The sequence below is a fragment of the Theropithecus gelada genome, chromosome 18, assembly GCF_003255815.1.
Source record: "Theropithecus gelada isolate Dixy chromosome 18, Tgel_1.0, whole genome shotgun sequence".
Taxonomy (NCBI): domain Eukaryota; kingdom Metazoa; phylum Chordata; class Mammalia; order Primates; family Cercopithecidae; genus Theropithecus; species Theropithecus gelada.
This window is the reverse complement of record NC_037686.1, coordinates 2,089,448-2,114,757: the sequence shown is the minus strand read 5'-3', so window position 1 is coordinate 2,114,757 and position 25,310 is coordinate 2,089,448. Positions and strand designations below refer to the sequence as shown.

Genomic DNA, 25,310 nt, shown 5'->3' with positions numbered 1-25,310 from the left:
TCTGCAACAAAAATTAACATGTTCCAGATGATAGCAGAGGAAATACACACTCACACATACACACATATACTTTAATTCTTTTTCTGAGAAAAAACATTAAGAATTATTTGTTTCTCAGGATTCATTTGTTCCAAGGAAGGGCTAACCAAGTTTTAAAAATATATGAAACAATCTCAAAATGGTATATATTCGAGTAGAAGAAAATTAGTATTTGTCATACATATTTCCTTTCCCTTGCCATCCTAATTAAGTTGTCTATATAAAGTCTTAATTAGATTTTCTATGTTAGGTCTTATTGACCAAATAGCTGCAGCATGCAATTTACCATATACTGTTCAAGTTTAGTTTTGAAACTTTTTTTATCTGCAGGAGAAAGAAAAATAACTGAAGTTGAGGCCGGGCGCAGTGGCTCACGCCTGTAATCCCAGCACTTTGGGAGGCTGAGGCGGGCGGATCACATGAGGTCAGGAGTTCGAGACCAGCCTGACCAATATGGTGAAACCCCGTCTCTACTAAAAATACAAAAATTAGCCGGGCATGGTGGCATGTGCCTGTAGTCCCAGATATTTGGGAGGCTGAGGCAGGAGAATTGCTTAAACCTAGGAGGTGGAGGTTGCAATGAGCTGAGATTGTACCACTGCACTCCTGGGCGACAGAGCAAGACTCCATCTCAAAAAAAAAAAAAAGAGGTTCACTTGAGTAGGGTGTGTTTACTTTCAAATGGCCAATGGGAAACTGTTAGTCTCAGTTCACAGTTTTTCTTTGCTTCATCTGCACAGAGTCCCCTGAGCTAGGCATCCAAGCCTGGCCCACAGATCATGCTGGGAACTTGGTCCTTCTGGCTGAGAAGTGGCCCCAGGATGGCTCAGGAGGTCAGTGAAATCATGGCAATGCACCCCATGTGTTAGTTAAGCACTTCTGATGGAACTGGCTTTTTTTAATGTTTAAAAAAAATTATACATGGTTTATTTCCATTTTTGTGAAGTTACCTTGAAGCTTAGGGTATCAATGCACCTGCTTAACACAGCTTGACTGGGATTACAATTTTGATTTCCTCTTCTCCTGGCTGCCCACTGGGACTCATGCGATGAGGTTCCATGTTTCCTAATGATGGGCATTGGAAAGTGCATTTTTCCACTTTCTTTGTATTTATGGTTAATAAATATCTTTCTTACCCCCTGCAAGCTGACCAAAGCCTCAAAGAGTCTGCTGTGGTTAAATAGAATTTGCATTGAATGTATTTGTAAGAAAAACATGGTTAAGGCTTGGAGCTTAGCTTCACACACCTTTGCCTTTCAAGAGAACCACCCTGGGCTTAAGTTCTTGTGACAGAAAGAGGTTTGTGACTCAGGAAACTTTCTTGTTTCTTGTCTCTTTCTGGATGCCTAAGTGGAAATTATTACCCAAATATTATTTTTCCAGCACTTTCATCAAATTCCTTTTTAATATTGTTATTGTAGCCATGTCATTATGTTAGCCAGATGGTATGTTGCAGAATAACCAGTTTGATGAAACTTTTGGACATTAACTCCATTGGGGTCAGGTGTGATCGCTTTTGTCTGATATCTCTGCCTTTTTTTTTTTTTTTTTTTTTTGACAGAGTCTTGCTCTGTCGCCAGCCTGGAGTACAGTGGCACGATCTCGGCTCACCATGACCTCTGCCTCCTGAGTTCAAGCGATTCTCCTGCCTCAGACTCTTGAGTAGCTGGGATTACAGGCACCTGCCACCACACCCGGCTAATTTTTGTATTTTTAGTAGAGACGGGGTTTCACCATGTTGGGCAGGATGGTCTCGATCTCCTGACCTCATGATCCGTCCGCCTCAGCCTCCCAAAGTGCTGGGATTACAGGCGTGAGCCACCGCGCCTGACCTGATGCCTCTGTTTTTGAGGGCCAAGGAAGATAACCCCTTTATTCCTTTATTCGTTCTGCACCATCATCACAGGCTTATTATGTGCAAGGCACTACGCTAGGTTCTTTGAGGACACAGCAGTGGCAAAGCCCTACTCTTAAGGAGGTTACAATCTAATCAAGGAAGTAGCATGTATAGACAGTGAAATTCTACAAGGCCATATGTAATGATGTCATAAGAGTGTGAACACCAAAATGCTCTGGGTATTCTGAGGTGGAAGAGACAACTTTTTCCTTAGATTTAATTTGATTTTTTAAATACAAAATAGACACATAGACATCATGAAAAACTGTAACATGATAAAGATAAAAAGCCACAGTTTTCCCTCCTTCAGTTCTTCTTAGAAGCAACCACTGTTAATAGTCTGTTATTTTTATAGGTGTTTTCTGTGTAGATGAGAGAGGTAGCAGAGTGGAGTGGTTAGGAGTGGGGATCTGGAGACAGCCTGACTGGGATTAGTTCCCAGTTTTTCCTTGACACTGGACAATTTATGCGTCCTTCTGAGCCTTACTTCCTCTGAATGGTGGATATTGACAGTATCTACCTAATAGGTCGGTCCCACTATAAACAATTTGACAACCTATTTTTTTCACTTGTTGTATTGTGAACATCATTCCGTGTCCATGCACATTGCAACAGCCATTCTTTGTAACTGTTGCACAGAATTCCATTGCATGATAATCCATACTGAATGATTCCTTTGTTGCTAGACATGCTTTTTTATTCAGAAAATGTTACTTTTCTTTGAGGTTATGAGGGCATTCTGAGGGAGGAGACAAACATTTGAGCTAATTTGAAGGATGCTTATGAATTTGTGGTTTACTGTTGGGCAGAGGGCATTCCAGGTTGGCAAAGAAAGAGGCAGGAGTTAATTTATTCTTTCAGTAAATATTTACTGAATGCTTACTGTGTGCAGAAATGGAGTAGAGACTCGAGTAATCAGTCATGAACAGGAAACAACCCCTGTTCCAAAGTGGCCTAGGGCCTGCTGATAAACATATTTGAGGAATCGCTAATAGGGGAGTTTGGCTGGAATTGGAGGTGCATTTAAAAGAGTACATTGATGCTTGACTTTTTCAAGTGATAGGCCAAGAGTGGCGGGTTCTGCAACCTACCTGTTCCCCAGTAAAAGTTTGCCAAGTGACCTGGCAAAGATATTTGTGGAGGTTAACTTAGCCTCTGTGGAATTTTGACATAAACCATCCATCTTAACTCACAGGGGCTCCTGAGTCGTACTTACTTTTTGGAGGTAGACGCTGATACCAAAGCAGCCTCTCTTTAGGAGAAAGCAGGGAGAGTTGAGAAATACGATGCATCATTTGGTAAATATATGGCAGAACGATGGGCCAGGGAAAGTCAAACAACATCTATGCCTGGGTTTAGGAGATCTGAGATTTTTTTTAATCTAGTGATTGCAAAATCAAACAATCTCAAGATCATGAGCTGATGGAAGCACCTATAGTGAGCTCAAAAATGTTATTGGAATACTTACTCTAATTTTCTGAATAAAGAATGCCTCCAGCAATTTTTTAACTACCGTAACTTTCTAAGGTATGAGGGTGTGGTTTTCTAAGGTATGAAGGTGTGGTGTAGACTGAAAAGAAGGGTAATAGAGCAGAAGGCTGAGGCAGCCTGGGGAACATCTCTTTAGACTGGTCCCTGCAAGGATTCTTTTTCACCCCTCTCCATTCTCAGTAACACAGACTCTGTGATTCCACGAAATGCAAGGCCAAAGACGCTGAGTAGGTAGAGACTGAAGAGATCTGGCAAAAGAGGTTCGTTTTGAGGCGTCCATCCAATTCATTGCTATTTGGATGTTGCTCTGGGAGTGAGGCTTTCACACTGTGGTCAGAGGCCGCATGTGTCTCATTAGTGTGGTATCATAAGCATAATCCCCTGACATAGTCCAAGGCTGAATTCACGCCATAAAAGGTGTGTCTACTTCTCTAGCAACGGAAATATTTGAAAGCAATAGCGATAGTTCCATATATGTCAGGGAAGAGGATGTTCCCAGGAAGAAGCAGACAATGTCAAAGTAAATTTATCAAGATAAAACCGTAATTTTAATCAATTTACGGCCGTATTAGTTGTTAAGATGTAATGTTGGGTAGCATTGTGTGCTGGAGATGGAGTTGAATTGATTTCTTTTCATGTTAATGCATACCTCAGTCCAAGGGGGATGCTGCCAAGAATAATATAGAATATTCTAAAGTCCTCAGTAAAAGTCTACAAAAAATTCTATTTTTACTAAGTTCTTGAAAGAAGGAAACTGGCAGGCAGTAAATTAATCCTGTTATAAAAAGCCACTGCCGCTTACATAAAGCCCATACAAGTGTGTATGTACGTATGTGTGTGTGGTGTATGTGTTGGTGTGTGTGGGGGTGTGTGTATGTGTGTGTGTGTGTGGTGTATGTGTTGGTGTGTGTGTATGTGTGTGTATGTGTTTTTGCGTGTATGCATGTGTATTCTGGCCTTGGCTGTCACCCCTTTTTCCATTGCTATTTCCAGTTGCTTAGGGATGAGCATTTGGCGCTTGAATGTCAGGGGACTGAATAAGATTGAAACGGATTTCTCTTGTTTTTGAAAATGAAAAATGACACTTATGCTCTACTTTGTAACACAGTCTAGTAAGCCATTCCCACTTTATTTTATGTTGAACTGAACGTGTTAATATCTACCTGTTTTTGACATTTAAAACTACCAAGGTCAGTGGTTCAAAGTTTAAAAGTACTGATATTAATGAAAATGGAGGAACAACTTCCCAAACTTGAAATCTCTGTGAATCTATAAAGAGAAAACTCCTGAGACAGGCTGGAGTGCCGTGGTGTGATCACAGCTCACCGCAGCCTCGAACTGCTGGGCTCAAGGAATCCTCCCACCTCAGTCTCCCACGTAGAGTAGCTGGGACTACAGGCATGCGCCACCATGCCCGGCTATTTTTTTTCTTTTCTGCTTTTTTTTTTTTTTTTGTGGAGATGAGGGTCTCACTATGTTGCCCAGGTTGGTCTCAAATTCCTGGTCTCAAGCAATCCTCCTGCCTCTGCCTCCCAAAGCGCTGGGATTGCGGGCATGAGCCACCACACCTGGCCTGATGAGTGATTTCTAAATCAGCAAATACCATGACACAAACCAAAGCAACCTCCCGAGTCCTCCAGTCTACAAATGCTAACTCTTCACTTCTGTAGATGACAAAGCCACTAAGATGAGCGGGCTAATAAACAATTTTAATATTTGACCTTTTCTTAGCACCCACTTGGCCCCCTAATTATTCTTACTCATCATAATGGTAAGAGAGCAAGTTTTATTTTGGTAGGCGTAGGAACTGTGGATTTTAATGCAGCACTCTTTATATTCATAATGAAATAGGTCTAATTTCAAGTATAATTTGTCTGATAGTTTAAGAAATTATGTATGAGCATAAAAGCTTTATTTCCTCATTTGCAATTATGAGAGGCAATGTGTGGTGCTGTTCCCTCAGATCAGAGACCATTATGGAAGATAAACATGGTCAAACTTGAACAAAAGGATTTGGGTTTTAAGTACAACTTCGTATGGGTGCACTTGTAAGATGATGAAGAACATATTAAAAGATACTTCAAAGGAGGAAGAAGCACTGCTATTCCTTCTTTAAAATTATGCAAACTGTTCGATCAGGATGAGTTTAGAAAACTGAGTGAAACTTTTAATGGTTTTTTTTTTTTTTTTGAGACGGAGTCTCGCGCTGTGTCACCCAGGCTGGAGTGCAGTGGCGCGATCTCGGCTCACTGCAAGCTCCGCCTCCCGGGTCCACGCCATTCTCCTGCCTCAGCCTCCGAGTAGCTGGGACCACAGGCGCCGCCACCTCGCCCGGCTAGTTTTTTGTATTTTTAGTAAAGACGGGGTTTCACCATGTTAGCCAGGATGGTCTCGATCTCCTGACCTCGTGATCCACCCGCCTCGGCCTCCCAAAGTGCTGGGATTACAGGCTTGAGCCACCGCGCCCGGCCAATATTGTTACTAACATTTGATGACATACTGTTTAATACTGTTACTAATATTTGATATGAAATTATATATGTACTATTACTAATATATGAAATTATATATACTGCTTAATACTGTTGCTAATATTTGATCTGATATGTGTATATGTTAACATAGATAACAGAATCCTACCTTTGTATACTAAATTAAAAGCAACACATTTTTAAACTAATGGCAAAAAAAAAAAAAAAACTAAAATCTTAGTAATCATCTGTTCTAACTCATAGTTTACAAATAGTATCTCCAGTTGTTTGGAAAAAGCAGAAAATTCAGACCAGAGTCTTTTTTTCCTTTATAAATAAAATGGTTTTGCCAGATTTTTTTCCTTAGACTGGCTTCAAAGTTTTAGGAAATTGAGTAGTAGTTATGATTTTCTAATACAAGTCCTTATAATCTATTACTCTGTAAAAGTCTTGTTTTCCTTCAGGCTTTACCCTAAAATCACATTCTTTTAAATAATTTATTTAATGAAACTAATGTAGAATACAATGTTTCTGTGTTTCTCTTTCTTGAAGCGTGAGGAATACTTGACTGATGAGTTCAGCATTGTGCTGACACACTGCAGCAATGTCAGCCTTCACACATTTCAGGCTAAAAATGTAATGTTAAATAAAACATATCTAAATGGGAGAGCATATTTTCTTATTTGAAATATATCTCTCCACCAGGCACAGTGGCTCACGCCTGTAATCCCAGCACTTTGGGAGGCCGAGGCGGGCGGATCACGAGGTCAGGAGATCGAGACCATCCTGGCTAACACGGTGAAACCCTGTCTCTACTAAAAATACAAAAAACTAGCCGGGCGTACTAGCCGGGCGTGGTGGCGGCGCCTGTATTCCCAGCTACTCCCGAGGCTGAGGCAGGAGAATGGCGTGAACCCAGGAGGTGGAGCTTGCAGTGAGCCGAGATCACACCACTGCACTCCAGCCTGGGCGACAGAGCGAGACTCCGTCTCAAAAAAAAAAAAAAAAAAAGAAAGAAAGAAAGAAATATATCTCTGTTAGCCTTTCCTGTCACACATATGTGAGCACGTTTTGGTGTGTGTAAGGAATCTGACGCAGGTGTTACGTGATAAGAATATGTATGTAAGCATATGTCTTGCCTTTCTAAATGGTAGTGAGAGAGACTGGCATTGTCCTTATGAAGAAACAATTTTTGTAACTTTCTGTAGGAAGCACCTGGGGCAAGACCGCCAGTGGGCACAGAGGTGAGACTAGAGGGAGAGGAAGAGAATGTTCTTGTCTCGACTGTCTGCTGCTCTAAAGTATCACTGTTTGAGACATTTACAGTTTCAACCGGATGCAAAACACAGAGTAGATTAAATGGGGGAAAGAATTCTACACTGATAGACAATGAATCAGGTGACGTAACAGCCTTTTTCCTTTCTCTCATTTCTTTGATAGGTTTGCTTCCTCAGGAAAAAATCTGTGGTTGTTTAATTTTTTTCCTGCTCTATTGTAAATAGTTTGCAGTTATTTCTCTTTTTTTCTAATTTATAAAATAACCATAATTTTGAAAGAATGCCCTTTGAAAAGCACTCAGTTGCTTCAGAGTACAGAAAGAAAATTATTAAAGATACAAACAATTTCTAGAATTACTGGATCGACAGAACTATTTTGTCAGTTGCTTTTAAAGTTGCTTATTGGGAGTAATGTTTACCTATCTACTGCTGTGGCAACTGTTAAAATAAACAAAGCTCCTTGAGGCAATAAAGAGCATTTAAAACATACTTAGTAGAAATGGAGGTTCTAAACATTTAAGGCACTGTTGCCTAGACCATTAATAGTGAGACCTTGTTTGGCCTTGCTAAAGGGATAAGGAGCTGGGAGGGCACATCTTGCCAAAAATTCAGCTCTGAGGGCACTTACCTTTAATAGCATAATCTAAAATTACTGCCTTGAGCTACTATAGAATGGTAAAGTGTGCGTGAACCTCTCTGTGATCATAGTGCAGTAACAGGAAAATTATTCTATATCTATTGCAACGCAAGTATTTTTACAAATGTTACATGGCCACCCTCTTTCTGTGTTGACACATTGTAAATTGTCAAAGTCAAATCGATCATTTTTCTGACTTCTAGAGTTTTTTCCAAATTGCACACCATGTTTCATCTTTAGAAAAGAAAACTCGTGAACGAGGCAAGTCCAAGTGTTTGCGATTCATAAGGCAATATTAATGTTTACTTTACTTGATAACTTGTGATCTCAGTTTTTAATTGTGAGTTCTTCAGGCCTGTCAAGGTCTTTTGTTTGGGGAATTACTGTCAGCTGTTGTATAATTTTGGATGGTTAAAACCAGGTAGAAATAGTGGAAGCTGCAGTGCTAAAGCACCTCAGCTAACGCAAATAATCTTTTTCCTTTAAACACATTGACCTGCATTTTTGTTGTTCTGTCCACAGTAACATTGTTGCTGCCAGAGGATGGAGGTGCAGCTCCCTGAGAATCCACTAAGAAAGGTGGAGTGTCAGGGACATTGTGCAGCAAGAGTATGATCGCTCGTTATGAAAAGGAATGAATGTGCTTTAAATGTCTCCAAATCTTGAACAAAGGCAATATCACACTTGATAAAGAAGCAGTTATTGGCTGGGCACGGTGGCTCACGCCTGTAATCCTAGCACTTTGGGAGGCCAAGGCGGGTGGATCACGGGGTCAGGAGATCGAGACCATCCTGGCTAACACAGTGAAACCCCATCTCTACTGAAAATACAACAAATTAGCCGAGCGTGGTGGTGGCGCCTGTAGTCCCAGCTACTCGGGAGGCTGAGGCAGGCGACTGGTGTGAACCCAGAAGGCGGAGGTTGCAGTGAGCCGCGATTGCGCCACTGCACTCCAGCCTGGGCGACAGAGCCAGACTCTGTCTCAAAAAAAAAAAAAAGAAGCAGTTGTTATTTGCCTTCTAAGGCTTTTCTAGCTTGAATGTGCCATATTGCCAAGTTCAAAGGCATATTTTGCCCTTGATGGAGACAACTCACTTAAATAATAGCATTTAAAGCCCTTGTAGTTTTGGATAACTTTTGGGTAGCATCTTCACATACATCAAGTAAAATTGTGACTCTCATTGGTCGAATGGGATGATTTCAAATGACAAGTAAGTGAAGCTGGATTTTTGGAGGTGGTTTATTTTTTATTTTATTTATTTATTTATTTATTTATTTTGAGACAGAGTCTTGCTCTGTCGCCCAGGCTGGAGTGCAGTGGCGCAGTCTTGGCTCACTGCAAGCTCCGCCTCCTGGGTTCACGCCATTCTCCTGCCTCAGTCTCCCGAGTAGCTGGGACTACAGGCGCCCGCCATCTCGCCCGACTAATTGTTTGTATTTTTAGTAGAGACGGGGTTTCACTGTGTTAGCCAGTATGGTCTCGATCTCCTGACCTCGTGATCTGCCCACTTCGGCCTCCCAAAGTGCTGGGATTACAGGCGTGAGCCACCGCGCCCGGCCCTAATTTATTTTTTAGTTTGTGCACTCACTAGTTATCTATTGCTGCATACAAATTGCTGCATACATTTAGCAGCTTAACACAACACACACCGTCTCAGAGTTCTTAGGAGTCAGGACTCCAGATGTGGCTTGGCTGCATCCTCTGGCACAGAGTCTCTTGCGGCTGCAATCCAGGGGCACTCGAGTGAGCATGTTGTCAGAGGAAGACCTGCCTCCAAGCTGACTCGAGTGGCTTTTGGGTGGAAACCTCAGTCCTTTGCCACACGGGCCTCTCCGAAGGACACATGTCACGGCAGCTGACTTCCCTCAGGGTGAGCAAGGGAGAGGGGATGCTCAAGACAAGCCTTAGCCCTTTTGTAGCTTAGCCGTGGAAGTGGTACCCCAATACTTTTACTGTAGTCTGTTCATTAGAAGTGAATCTCTAGGTACAGCCCACACTCAGGAAGAGGCGATTGCTCAAATGGATGTGAACACGAGGAGATGGGGACCACTGGGGGTGGTTTTAGAGGCCGCCCCTGAACCTGGGCCACCCTTGTCCTCACCATAGCTTGTTGGACTTTGCTATAAATAATTGTAACTAAAAGGTTGTGATGTGGGAAACCAAGACCAGGCTCTGTTCTCCCACCTCCAAAGTTAATTCATAGGAAATCTTCCTTAATATACACATTTGATTGCAAATAATATAAAGACTTACATAGCAAAGTTATAAAAGTTTGAAACAACAACATACATTCAGAGCATTTGCCATCATGTTCACAGAGGGCCCTGTGCTAAGTGCGGAGGGTGCGCGAAGGGGTCTGAGGCAACATCACACTTGATAAAGCAGCAGTTGTTGCCTGGGCGTGGTGGCTCACACCTGTAATCCTAGCCCAGCCTCAGCCTTACTGAGCCCTTGACATTTAACTGGGGAGAAAGATACACAGAATAAGGATGTGGTATGGTGGTGAGGTCATGCGCTTCTTGATGACAGCAGACTCAGGATCCCAGCTGCAGGGGCACAAACCTCAGCCCGGCAACACAGCTGTACCCACTGGGCCTGCTTCTTCACATGTAGAAAGAAATAACAGACTTTGTAAAATGAGGATAATAACTACAAGAGTTAATTGACATGAAAGGCCTAGATCCGGGCTTGACACACAGTAAGCACATTAGTATGAGCTCTTACATGAGTGAATAGTTACATGCACTGTGCATGCTCTTTAAGATGGTACAATCATACGAGTGACTTTTATTTTTCTCTCGACCCAGAAATTGGCAGAATTAGGTAATTTTATTGTCCAACATGGATTAACATTAAAAAATCTCACCTAGGCTAAAAAAAAAAAAGAGAAATGTTCTCATTTATTACGTTTTTATTGGGGGCCCTGTCAGTTGGGATGTTTTCATTGCCACCAGAAATTCTGCATACCCTGATACCCTGTGGTTTCTTTTAGATGTCCTCACGTTGTTTTCATTTTGTTTGTATGCATTCATTCGTTTTGTAAGCATGATCCTCTAGTCTGGAGCAGATACAGTAGTGGGTATGGAGAGGACAGAGATGACAAAGGTTCTGCCCTACCCAGAAGGACCCCGCTGACATAGAAGTACGTGCAAGGGGTGCTGGATGAGACGTACCCTTGAGGGGGCCCCAGGGAGTAAGAAATCTCATTTGGCCGGGTGCGGTGGCTCAAGCCTTTAATCCCAGCACTTTGGGAGGCCCAGACAGGCGGATCACGAGGTCAGGAGATCGAGACCATCCTGGCTAACACGGTGAAACCCCGTCTCTACTAAAAAAATTACAAAAAATTAGCCGGGCGAGGTGGCGGATGCCTGTAGTCCCAGCTACTGGGGAGGCTGAGGCAGGAGAATGGCGGGAACCCGGGAGGCGGAGCTTGCAGTGAGCTGAGATCCGGCCACTGCACTCCAGCCTGGGTGACAGAGTGAGACTCTGTCTCAAAAAAAAAAAAAAAAAAAAAGAAATCTCATTTGGAGGAGGGTATGCTCCTGGACAGCTTCCAGGAGGGGAAGCACGTGAGCTGTACAGGAAGATGCCTGATTCCGAAAGGATAGGGCAGATGCAGGCGATGTAGTTTTGCAGTAGCATGGAGCGCAGGATGGGCACAGGTGGGCAATTGGAGCTGCCAGCAGAGCAGGAGCCAGGCAGCCCCAAACCCAGGGGGAGAATGATCACTTCCATGGCCACTCAGAGGGAAAACCAGAGTCCTCGGAGCCCTTCAAGGCCCGGCATGATCCGGCCTCCTGGAAGCTTCTGCTTGCACACTGGGCTCTTTGGGGCTGTCTTCAGCAGGTTAGAGGGGTCTGGCTTGCTTCCGTTTTGCCCGAGTGCTTCTCCCAAAGGGAATTGACAGGAATCACTCAATCAGCTCATCACCTGCCTCACCTCTGGGCTTCAACCTCACTTTCCCCTTCACGCCTCCCCTCCCCTAGGCTGTGTCTTTCCCTTCTCTGCCTGGACTTCTTGTGGACATAGCACTTCCTTTCCAACACACCACATGCTTTGCCTTTGATTTTGCCCATTGTTCACCACTGTCTCCCCACCAGAACGTCAGCTCCCAAAGGCAGGGTGCGATCTCTCGTTTCCGTTTTGCTCTCTGATGTAGCTCAAACACCTAGGACAACGCCCAGCACACAGTGTGTGCTGACTACATGTTTGTTGGCAGATGAATGACCAAATGTCTCTACAATGTTCTATAAAAGACTTCACCTCTGGATGAGAAATAAGCAGAAGGGAAAAAGCAGCTGGAAAGAGAATCCGAGCTTTTGTTCTTCTTCTTGTAGATCACCTGTTTTAGGTATTTGCCTGTCACTCTAATCTGTGGTGTGAACATTTCTTTCTGCTTTGAACCTTTAAGAAAGGAGGTTGGGATGGGGGGAGTGGTACAGAAAGCAACAAATATATGTGTGACTCCTTTGGGATAAAAAGAACTTCTTGTCGATTCCTGTTCTTTTCTCCCATGCATTTTGCTTTATTGCATTTTTATTGCAATAAAATTATCGCATTTTGCTTCTTTCCTTGCTGACTTCTAGAATCAGCCATGGAAGCAGGCACCATGGGTCCTAACTCAGACCCTTGGCTGGAGTGTGCTATACTCCTGTTGTCTGCATTCTGGGATTAGTGCTTCTTGATCTGGTCTTCCTGTCTGGGTACCCGCCACTCGCATCCTGATGTGTCCCCCCAGCCTGGACTGTGCCCAAGGCCCAGATGCTCAGCACTTCGGTGACCAGGAGCACTTGGGCCCGGTCTGTTCCTTGGCGTCCTCTGCTCAGTCTCCCAGGCCTCCCCTTCTTGCTTCCAGCTTCCTGGTTGTGGCCGCATGTTCACTGCACTTCCAGAGGTTGACTTCCTTCCTTCCTTCTGGGCTGAAGCCCTTCTGCGAGGGGCTGCAAGGGCATCCTCACCGGCAGTCACGACAATCTAGTCTCCCCGTTGCAGTGGACTTCTTTCGTGAAAACCTTTCCCTTTGTGAAGCTGGGCTGTCCTGGTTTTCCTCATATCCGTCTCACATTTTTCTGCTGCTTTTTTCTTTCCTGCCTGCCAGTTTCCTTGCCCCCTCTCATCCCACCTGTAGGCAGAGCTAAGACAAACACCTGCCTCCTTTGTGCCTCTCTTTAGTGCTCTTCCCTTCAGAGAGTTCATTTTTTCTTATTATTTCAACTAACATCTCTGTTCAGGGCTTGATCTCCATGCCCTTTGATCGCCACCAAGCAGGAATGCTGACGGTCTGTGGGGCTGGTCCCATAAGATTATAATGCCATATTTTTACTGTACTTTTCCTATATTTAGATATGTTTAAATACATAAATCCTCGCCATTGTATTACAGTTGCCTGTAGTATTCAGCACAGTAACATATGCTGCATACGTTTTTGGCCTAGGAGCAGTAGGCAACACTATATTGTCTAGGTGTGCAGTAGGGTGTACCATCTCTGTTTATGTAAGCACATAGTTCCCACAAGGACAAAATTACCTAACAATGCATTTCTCAGAACATATTGCTGATGTTAAGAGGTCCATGACTGTGTCTGCCTCAATTTCTGTTATCAGTGTTTTATATTCTTCCATTTATAGGTCTTTCACCTCTTTGGTTAGATTTATTTCTAAGTAGTATTTGTAGCTACTGTGAATGGGATTTTTAAAATTTCTTTTTCATTTTCTTCGTTGTTAGCGTATAGCGAATACTACTGATTTTCTTGTGTTGATTTTGTATTTTGAAACTTTACTGAATTAATTAGTTCTAACAATTTTTTGGTTGAGTCTTTAGGGTTTTCTTTATATAAGATCAGGTCATCCGCAAACAGACAAATTTGCTTTGCTTCTTCTTCCTTTCCAATTTTGATGTATTGATTTCTTTTTCTTGCCTAATTTCTCTGTCTAGGACTTCCCATACCACATTGAATAGAAGTGTCAAGAGTAGGCATCCTTGTCTTATTTCTGGTATTAGAAGAAAAGCTTTAAATTGTCACTGTTGAGTGTGATATTAGCTGTGTGTGTGTTACATATGGCCTCTATTGTACTGAAGTCCATTTCTTCCATACGTAATTTGTTGAGAATTTTTACCATGAAGGGTGTTGAATTTTGCTGGATAGTTTTCCTGCATTTTTGAGAAAATACATGGTTTTTGTTCTTCATTCTGTTAATGAGGTGTATCACATTGATAGCTATAGGTATGTTGAACCATTCTTGCATCCCTGGGATAAAGCCCACTTGATCATGATGGAGGAGCCCTTTTCTTGCTGAGTTGGGTTTGCGTGCATTTTGTTGAGGACTCGTGCATCTATGTTCATCAAGGACACTGGCCTGTAATTTTCTTTGCTTGTATTATCCTTGTCTGGTTTTAGTATCAGGGTAATGATGACCACATAGGATGACTTTGCAAGTATTCCCTCTTCTCTAATTTTGTTGGAAGAATTTGAGAAGAATTGGTATTATTTCTCCTTAAATGTTCAGTAGAATTCATCAGGCCCTGGGCTTTTATTTATTTCTTCATTTATTTCTGAGGGGAGATTTTTTTTTTAATCACCGATTCTAATCTCCTTACTTTTTACTAGTCTGCTCAGATTTTTTATTTCTTCATGATTCCATCATGGTAGGTAGTATATTGCTAGGAATTTATTCATTTTTTCTAGGTTATCCAGTTTATTGATGTATAATTGCTCACAGAATCTCTTCTAATCCTTTATATTCATGTGATATCAGTGGTAATGTCTCCTCTTTCATTTCTGATCTTATTTTTTTGGATCTTTCTTTTCTTCTGAGTCTAAGGTTTCTGGATTTTATTTCTTTTCAAAAAACCAACTCATAGTTTTATTGACCTTTTCTATTGGTTTTCTAGTGTCTATTTTATTTGTTTCTGCTTTGATCTTTATTATCTCTTTCCTTCTACCAACTTTGGGCTTGGTTAGCGTTTCTTTTTCTAGTTCCTTGAGGTGTAATGGTAGGTTGTTTGAGATCTTTCTTCTTTTTCATGTAAGCATTTATTGCTATAAGCTTCTCTCTTAGAACTGCTTTTGCTGGATTCCATAAATTTTGGTATGTTGTGTGTCCAATTTTGCTAATCCCAAGGTATTTTCTAATTTCCCTTTTACTTTCTTACTTTCTTCTTTGACTCATTGACTGTTTAGGAGCATGTTGTTTAATTTCCATGTATTTGCAAATTTTCTGAAATTCCTCCTGTTTTTGATTTCTAGTTTCATATCATTGTGATTAGAAAAGACACTTGATATGATTTCAGTCTTCTTAAAATTGTTGAGACTTCTTTTGTGACCTAACATATGCTCTATTCTGAGAACCCTCCACCTGTGCTTAAGAAGAATGTGTATTCTGCCGGGTGTAGTGGCTCACGCCTGTAATCTCAGCACCTTGGGAGGCTGAGGCGGGCAGATCACGAGGTCAGGAGATCGAGACCGTCCTGGCTAACATGGTGAAACCCCGTCTCCACTAAAAATACAAAAAAATAGCCAGGCGTGGTGGCGGGCGCCTGTAGTCCCAGCTACTCGGAGGCTGAGGCAGGAGAATGGCGTGAACCCGGGAAGCGGAGCTTGCAGTGAGCTGAGATTGCACCACTGCACTCCAGCCTGGGCGACAGAGCGAGACTCCATCTCAAAAAAAAAAAAAAAGAAAAAAAGAAAAAAAAGAAAAAATAGAATGTATATCCTGCTACTGTTGGATAGACTGTTCTGTATATGTCTGTTAGGTTCATTTGGTCTAAAATATAGTTTAAGTCTGATGTTTTCTTATTAATTTTCTGATTGGATGGTCTGTCCATTTCTAAAAATGGATATTGAAATCCCCTGCTATTATTACATTATAGTTTATCTCTTTCTTTATATCCATTGATATTTGCTTTATATATGTAGATGTTCCAATCCTGGGTGCATATATATTTACAACCATTACAATTGATCCCTTTGTCACTATATATTGACCTTTATCTCATTTTACAGTTCTTAAAGTCTATTTTATCAGATATAAGTCTAGCTATCCCTGGTGTCTTTTGGTTTTCATTTGCATAGAATATCTTTTTCTATCCTTTCACCTTCAGTCTCTGTGTATTTTAAATGGGAAGTGAGTTTCTTCCAGGTAGCATGTACTTGGGTCTTTTAAAAAATTCTAGCCAGCGCGGTGGCTCACGCCTGTAATCCCAGCACTTTGGGAGGCCGAGGCGGGGGGATCACGAGGTCAGGAGATCAAGACCATCCTGACTAACACAGTGAAACCCCGTCTCTAGTAAAAATACAAAAAATTAGCCAGACATGGTGGTGGGTGCCTGTAGTCCCAGATATGTGGGAGACTGAGGCAGGAGAATGGCATGAACCCAGGAGGCGGAGCTTGCAGTGAGCTGAGATCACACCACTACACTCCAGCCTGGGTGACAGAGCAAGACTCCATCTCAAAAAAATAAATAAAAAATAAATAAAAATTAAGTGTGCTTACATTTGCCTTTTATTGCTAGATTTCTCCATTGGCCTAATAGGGCCTAGTGGAGGAACAAAATGTTCTTTTTTATTTTTATATGTTTAGGCGGTACAAGTGCAATTTTGTTACATAGATATATTGCTTAGTAGAGAAGTTTGGGCTTTTAGTGTAACTATCACCTAATAGTGTACAATGTATTAAGGTAATTATTGGTAGCCAAGGACTTACTACTGTCATTTTGTTTATTATTTTCTGATTATATTGTACTTCAGTTTGTTCATTTCTTTCTCTCTTGCTGTCTTCCTTTGTGATTTGGTGATTTTCTCTAGTGGTATGCTTTGATTTTGTACTTTTTGTCTTTTGTATCTGCTATAGGTTTTTGCTTTGTGGTGACCATGAGGTTTACATAAAGCATTTTAGAGTATAACAGGGTATTTAAAATTGATAACAACTTAACTTTAATCATATATAAAAAGTATGCACTAGGCCAGGTGCGGTGGCTCACACCTGTAATCCCAGCACTTTGGGAGGCTGAGGCGGGCAGATTACCTGAGGTCAAGAATTCAAGACCAGCCTGGCCAACATGACAAAACCTCATCTCTACTGAAAGTACAAAAATTAGCCAGGCATGGTGATGTGCGCCCGTAATCCCAGCTACTTGAGAGGCTGAGTCAGGAGAATCACCTGAATCCAGGAGGCAGAGGCTGCACTGAGCCAAGATCATGCCACTGCGCTCCAGCCTGGACAACAGGACAAAACTCAGTCGCAAACAAAAAGATGTCTGAACTTTTTCTTTTTGCTTTTTGAGATGGAGTCTCGCTCTGTCACCCAGGCTGGAGTGCACTGGCTGGATCTCAGCTCACTGCAAGCTCCACCTCCCGGGTTCACGCCATTCTCCTTCCTCAGCCTCCCGAGTAGCTGGGACTACAGGCGCCTGCCACTGCACCTGGCTAGTTTTTTGTATTTTTTAGTAGAGACAGGGTTTCACCATGTTGGCCAGGATGGTCTCGATCTCCTGACCTCGTGATCTGCCCGTCTCAGCCTCCCAAAGTGCTGGGATTACAGGCTTGAGCCACCGCGCCCGGCCGAAGTCTGAACTTTTATAGTCCACCCCCAATACCATTTTATGTGTATGGTGTCACAATTTACATATTTTTATACTATGTATCCCTTAAATTATTGTAGCTATTATTATTTTTAATAGTTTTGTCTTTTACCTTCATATTTCTTGGTTAGATTTTAAGACCAGTGTTGATGTATTTTAATTATCTGTTTCTCGTCATGCTCAACACAGTGATGAACACAGAATAAATACCTAATTTATTACTTTTTGATTGACATATGTATTCAGGACGTGACTGTTTGATCCAGTGACATCTGAGACCGTCTTTTGTTATGCACCCCTGGTTTTGTCAACCTGCCTTTGTTAATGACCTTCTCACTCTCTTTTCTCTTCCCTCCCACAGCATGTGCATTCCGATACAATGGGCTCTCCTTTGTCTACCTTATCTACCTCTTGCTCATTCCTCTGTTCTCAGAACCAACAAAAACGACAATGCAAGGTAAGAGAATTTTGTTCTTCTATAACACAGAGTTACACAGTCTGAATGTATTTTGCTGGGCTCCTTGGGATGGTCTTTATCCAACGGCACAGATGTTATCTCTGCAGCAGGGCTAGTATGGCATGGAGTGGGTGTCAAACATTTTAGCAACTACACAAGTAGAGCTCTATAGAAGTTGTTTGTGATGCATGTTTGTCACTTACACAGCTGATAAATTCCCTATTAGGGCTTCATAGTAAGCATGGCAGTATCACTGGAATGTTTTGGCTAGTTAACACTAACTCAAAGTATTGTCAATAAAATAAGACAAATCTCATGACAGCATTGGTACATGCATTTGTCTTTTGGGTTGTGGGGAGAATGTGGTGGCAATTGGAAGAGGCAGAGCAGTATTTGACATTTCTGAGCCACTTACAGGAGAATGGGGTTGGAAGCTTGGTCCCAGCCATAACTTCGTACATTAGTTAAGGTTTCTTAAATATGTCTCAATAACATAATGAAAGAGAATAATTTGATTTGGAGGGTGTAGTTCCTCAAGTGTTTGGCTCTCATTCTGGTTACTCTATAAGAACCTGAAGGCGTAGAATATAGAGTACTGACTCTAATTTCTGAGGCTCTGATTAGGAAACAAGCTCTGGTTTGTGAATTTTTCAACTTGAAGTTCTGTCACAAGTATTCAAATTAAACCACACTGAGTTAATTTAATAAATTTTTTTTTCAAAGTACTACCATGATGAGAAGTACAGCCTGTGCCAAATGTCTTAGGTGAGTGCCGTGGCCGTATGTTTACATGAAAGGGAAAGGAAGTTGTTTGACCCCATCTACGGAGTGGTGTGGGAAGGGTCACTGGTGATTTCCTTGTTAGTGATGAACTCTTCAGAAAAAGAAGTAAAGACGATGGTGTGCACAGAACAACAAATAATGACTGTGATTTTCCTGTTCGCCCTCATTCTCTGTAAACTTCGTAAGGCATATCATGATCATCCATCGTAGTCGTTATAACTGCAGATGGCATGTTGATTTTCCTGTCTCTAAATAACAGAAATTCTAAGTCGCCAAAATCCTTAATACACAATGTATATAAAGGGTAGAGAAATGTGAGTTTATGCAAATCCTTATAAAACAAAAATACATTGTTAATGGGACCCCTGTCGCCACAGCCTCATTCCTAAAGGAATTAGCATAAACAGAATAGTTTCTGGCCTGAGAAACAAGATTATAGCATACAGGCAACTACTCTTCTACGGTTTGGAGCTCCTTTTTCAAAGAAAGAAGGTGTGTGCATTCACAATAAAGTGCTTTAAAAATTACTATCTTTATATATCCAATTAAGTTATCTATCGCTTTTACATCAGTGTGGCCCTTTATTGTTTTATTTGGAAATCAAGTAACTGGGATTTCCCCCTACATACTTCTGTGACAACCCCTGACTTTTTCTTTTTCCCAAACTAACCAGCTGTGAATATGCAGCAATGTCAGACATGCCAAACAGTTGATGGCTTGTGGACATCAGTTCATGCTCAGATGTGCCAGGGACTGACACTATCAGGGACATCATAGGTGAAACATAAAGTCTGAAGGAAAAAACGTAATCCTCTCTGCATAAAGAAGTATCATGAAGTAACAAAATGTTACAAGGTCAGTGCACAAACAAAGCACAAATGGGTACCCAGGTGTCTGCTGGTGCTGCTCATGGTAAGAGAGGAGGAAAGAAAGAGTTGGAAAGGGAAATCCACATACATCCTTCCAGTCAGTACTGAAAGCAGCATTCGGATGACTTATTTTCCTCTTTCTCCAATTTAGCACCAAGAACCATGACTGATCTTCAACATAACCTCATTTATGTGTTTGTTTATGTACTTGCAGAGGGACTCCAAGCAAGGATATCTTACTTTTTTCTGAACACGTAGGACTCAGAATCCACGCGTTTCTGAAATCTGTGTTTTGAGGCATCTTGTGTTAGACCAACATTGTCCAACCTGTGGCCCGGACAGTTTTGAATGTGGCCCAACACAAATTTCCAAAGTTTCTTGAAACAATATGAGATTTATGCGAGGACTTTTTTTTTTTCCTCATCAGCTATCATTAGTGTTAGTGTATGTTATGTGTGGCCCAAGACAATTCTTCTTCTTCCAATGTGGCCAGGGAAGTCCAAAGATTAGACACCCTGGTTAGGCATTACTGGCGGTGCAAGGCCCTGTCTTAAACATAAAATTCCAGTCTCTCCACTGTTCTGTAGACCAGGGTTGTCCACTGTTTTGTTCTCAGTGCCATCAACAGGACAAAGAATATCGGAGTATTATTACACGCTTTCCCATGCCTGTGTTTAAGCTGACGATTTGTTGCGAAGCCTTATGTACTACTGTGCTGTAGAAGAAAGATGAGGATCAGCAGTTGGTTATATGACAAAATGTGAAATAATTTTGTTTTTAAAAATGCTTGTAGACTCAGTACACTTAACTGGTGGGTATTATCTGATTAGTGAGGGCTGCAACTTACAGAATCATGGAATTTTAAAGTTGGAACAACTTTTAGGAGTTATCAAGCATCTTGCAGCAACCAGTGGTGGAATATTCTACAATAGCCATGTTGGCTGGTTGCTTGGTTTCTTCTTAGATACTAGTGGTGCCAGGGAGCCATCTGTGGCCCTGGGAAGTCTATAGTATTATCAGACAGTTCTGTCTTGAATCAACCTGAAATCCACCTCCCTGCAAATCCAAGCTATTGTTTCCAGTTTAAAGCAGCGAAGAGTTAACAGAGAGCCAGAAAATCACTTTACAATACTGTTGTGAAGGGAATTATCAAAAGACAGGGATTCAACTAAATGACTTCCTGTTTTTAGTCATCTGGGCTTTTAGAATTCTTGATTTGCTGTTTCAGATCTTGACGTGTGTAATTATCTCAGTAGGTAAGGCCCCAACTAGAAATCAGGAATCACTCTAAGCATTTTAAAAACAGAACATTAAACAGAAAGGGTCGGTTACTGAAGGGAGTGGAAGATTCAGGAAGCCGAAAGGAATGTTGAAGCAACCGAAACACTGGCTAGGCAGGAAGGCTGGGGGAAGCCGGGGGCAGCATGAGCAGAGCTCAAGAACGAGGGCCATCCAGGAGCCGCTAGACCCTCAGGAGAAGGTCCAGAAATGGCTCTATGTACAACCAGGCCTTGCCTGGACCTCTTCATCGTCAGCTGTGTCCATCAGCTGTGAGCATCCCAAGCTAGTAATCAGTTAAGTACCCGTCACTTATCCAGTGTCTTCTCCCTTCATTCTTCATTCAATGCACAGAATATTCCTAGTTACTCAGCACAGAATATTCCTAGTTACTCACAGATGGCATTTATGGACTGTCTGATAGTTGTACCTGCTGAAACCAACTGAAAAGGGCTCTGGACAATTTCAGAATAAAAAACTAAGGATTTATGACCTGGTGCATGACTGGAGGAAGCGTCTATCCTAGGTTTGTGGGTAGGACCTCCATGGACACCTGGAAAGGCTAATGGACACAGCTGACCGTGAAGAGGCCCAGGCAAGGCCTGATTGTACCTAGAGCCATTTCTGGACCTTCGCCTGAGGGTCTAGCGGCTCCTGGATGGCCCTCGTTCTTGAGCTCATGCCCCTGCCTGGCTCCCCACAGCCTTCCTGCCTCGCTGATGATGTTCCAATTGCTTCAACATTCCTTTTGGCTTCCTGGCTCTTCCATCCCCTTCAGTAACCAACCCTCTCTATTTAACGTTCTCTTTTCAAAATGCTTAAAGTGATTCCTGATTTCTGGTTGCGGCCTTACCTATTAAGATAATCACACACTTGAAGTTCTGAAATAGCAAATCAAGAATTCTGAGAGCCTAGATTTCTAAAAACTTAGTTCTACCCACACTGACTTCCTCTCGAGGCTCTTCTCTCTGTGAGAATCTCTTCTGAAGAGCTGTGTGCAGTGGACGCTATGGAGTGAGTTGGAAATTCCCTTTCAGGACTGAGCTTCCATTCCCAGCAGCTGGGAGGTGTTTCCTTGACCACTCTCAGCAAAATCCCTCCCTGGGAATTGGTGGTGGCTGAAGGGAGCTGCTTTACACAGACTTCTCCTCCCTGTCTGGGGCAGCCGGGAGCCAATGACCACTCAACACAGGGTGCCGAGGCCTCAAAGCTGGAAAGTTTCTGAAGGGCTGTGGCAGCTCCAGAGCATCCCAGCAGCTGAGGCCCCCATTGCAAGAGCATGACAATAGGATCTGTCCCTCGGTGGGGTCTGGATTTCCTCACTCCCTGCTAGGTATCCCTGCAAGGGAACTGCCCCATAATCCTCCTGCCCTAGGAATCCATCTCAGCCTCGGTTGCTGGGGAAGCAGATCTTGGAAGGTCTTTGAAGCAGGGACCTTTTTCCCTGATGGAGCTTGAGGGCAGAGGAGTCAGCATAGAGGTGGTGGGACCTTGACACAGAAGTGGCCGTCACGCCCAATGAAGGGCGTACACACAGGGAAGGGTGCACACACTCTGCCAGAGGCTGCAGCCCAGGCCCAGCGCGGCTCCAAGGTCCAGCCTGCAACGGACTTGACCTGGGCCTGGGTGTCATTCTTTTGGTCAAGTTTTCCCCCACTGCAACTGGAGACCCAAATCCCTCAGGGTTATTAGGCTTTGTGGGGACATAATTTAACAGATATAATTTAAAACAAAATACAAAATTACTACACAAATAGTCACTGTTATTAGTTGTGGAATTCACCCTGGTTTGAACTGGCACCTCTGTGCTGTCACAGCTCCCTTTGCCTGGAATCCCCTTCCCCAGATTTTGAATGATGATGGTCTCTTCCCAGAATTCAGGTTTATCTTAGATGTCCCTCCTTCAAACCCTCTTCCCTCACCCCCTTAACTAAAGCTGACATACCCTCATCCCACATTTTTTTTCATGTTATGAGCAGGTTTTATTTTTCCCGGTATTTATACCTTTCCAAAATTATTTGTGCGACAAATCCATAGCAAGAGCTGGACTTGCAGACCCTGCCACTCAGCTCTTCTGTTTCCTCCCTTGATTCTTCCTGCAGACCTCCTCTGTGGGGTGATCCTGCCCCTGCCCCTTGGTGAAGTTTTTTCTTTTTTTTTTTCGAGACGGAGTCTCGCTCTGTCACCCAGGCTGGAGTGCAGTGGCACAATCTCAGCTCACTGCAAGCTCCGCTTCCCAGGTTCACGCCATTCTTCTGCCTCAGCCTCCCCAGTAGCTGGGACTACAGGCACCCACCACCACGCCAGGCTAATTTTTTGTATTTTTACTAGAGATGGGGTTTCACTGTGTTAGCCAGGATGGTCTCGATCTCCTGACCTCGTGATCCGCCTGCCTCGGCCTCCCAAAGTGCTGGGATTACAGGCGTGAGCCACCGCGCCCGGCTGCCCCTCAGTGAAATTCTAAGCAGTCCCCAGAGCTCCCGCCCTCCGGCTTCTCAGGCAGGAGTGCCTCATCAGTCTAGCAAGTCCCCCAAACTCCAGGATCATCTCATCCATGCTCCTCTCCTTGGGCTTGGCATTCTCTCAACCGTATCTAACTCTCAAGTTCCCCAACATTGATTATTTCATATCTCCACAGGGTGGGGGCTACGGGTTGAAAATAAATGTTCTTTTTCACAGTATTCACTGAAGAATGAGGGAGTATTTGGCAGGAAACCTTTGTTTCTCAGCCTTTTAGGAGCATCTCACTGTAAACTGAGTCAGGGTTTTATGTTAATACATTTATGTAGAGTGTCTGTCCCTTCTAGTAGATAAACATCAAGATGGCAAGGATATGCTTTTTGGCCCAAAGGCTGCTTGATGTATATATAACAGGCATTCAGCACATATTTGTAGAATGAATAAATTTTATTTCCAGTGTCTAGAATTTTAGATGAAGGTATAAACCTAACTCTAATCCTATGCTTATGTCAATCTTCAAAATAGCAAACATCAGAGAATAGTTATTGCATGCAGCAGTCCTCTGGAGACAGAAGCTTGGGGTGTCATAAGCCATGGGATTTGGCTTTTAGATTTAATTAGGATTGCAGGATCATGAGTAATTAAAGAAATCAAGACTCTTAAAAATGTTTTATGCTTTCACTTACAAGGATGGGCATTTTATTTAAGTATGTAATACTGTAGGGAAGGAGATGAACATTTTCTTGCTGTTCACAAACTGTGCTTTGCATTAGGATTGAGACTGTCCTGCATTAAATTTGTTAACTAATGTATAATTAACTTCAGTCAGGTCACCCAAGAATTGCAAACTAATGAGGTATTAAGGTTTTTGTTTGTTTGTTTTGAGATGGTGTCTCACTCTGTTGCCCAGGCTGGAGTGCAGTAGTGCGATCTTGTCTCACTGCAGCCTCCACCTCCCAGGTTCAAGCGATTCTCCCACCTCAGCCTCCCAAGTAGCTGGGAGCACAGGGGCGCGCTACCACCCCTGGCTAATTTTGGCAATTTTTTTTTTTTTTTTAGTAGAGATGGGATTTCACCACATTACCCAGGCTGATCTCGAACTCCTTACCTCAGGAGTTTGAACTCCTAACCCACCTTGGCCTCCCAAGTGCTGGGATTACAGGTGTGAGCCACCATGCCCAGCCCGAGGTATTAAGTTTTTTAACCTGATATATTACAGGTTCCTTATAACTTATGACATAGTGAGTGCCATATACTGGTCAATATAGAAGAGTGTATTTCGTTTGGATTAGAACATATGCAATGTGGAAGAAGGCCACAATAAGTGCTCAGTAAATATTGGCTAACATGCCAGGCACAGTGACACCTGTCTGTAGTCCCAGCTGCTTGGGAGGCTAAGGTGGGAAGATCCCTTGATCCCAGGAGGACAGTCTAGGCAATGTTGCAAAACCTTGTCTCTAACAAATTTTTTTTTTTTTTTTTTTTTTTTGAGACGGAGTCTCGCTCTGTCGCCCAGGCTGGAGTGCAGTGGCTCGATCTCGGCTCACTGCAAGCTCCGCCTCCCGGGTTCATGCCATTCTCCTGCCTCAGCCCCCCGAGTAACTGGGACTACAGGCACCCACCACCACGCCCGGTTAATTTTTTAAAAATTTTTAGTAGAGACGGGGTTTCACCGTGTTAGGCAGGATGGTCTCAATCTCCTGACCTTGTGATCCGCCTGCCTCGGCCTCCCAAAGTGCTGGGATTACAGGTGTGAGCCGCCACACCCGGCCTCTAATAAATTTTTAAGTGGGCTGTTATTACTATTTTGAAGCACAACTTACTACTTTGAATGTCAGAGTGAACTAGACTTAGAAATCTTATTCTCATTCGTGTGACTATAGCCAGTCTTTACTAGAGGATTTTACCAGTGCTCTCTAAATATTAGTAAAGAAATATGTAATTTCCAAGGTTTTTTGGTGTACTACTCCAAGATACAGCTGGTATCTTGTATTTTAGTTTTCAGTTACATAATACTTAGGTTAATTGATCGATCAATAAAGAGCCAATAGCCCTCTCTACTAAGTGCATA

At 42.7% G+C, this 25,310-nt stretch overlaps 1 protein-coding gene across 2 annotated transcripts in view; it reads left to right on the top strand.

The window, feature by feature from the left end:
- Window positions 1–25,310, top strand: part of PIEZO2 (piezo type mechanosensitive ion channel component 2) — a 462,335-nt gene that overhangs the window by 67,851 nt on the left and 369,174 nt on the right. For both annotated transcript variants that reach the window (XM_025365354.1, XM_025365353.1), the window contains exon 2: window positions 17,754–17,849. In XM_025365354.1, coding sequence (XP_025221139.1) covers window positions 17,754–17,849 — 96 coding nt within the window. The remainder of the gene's footprint in view (window positions 1–17,753; window positions 17,850–25,310) is intronic.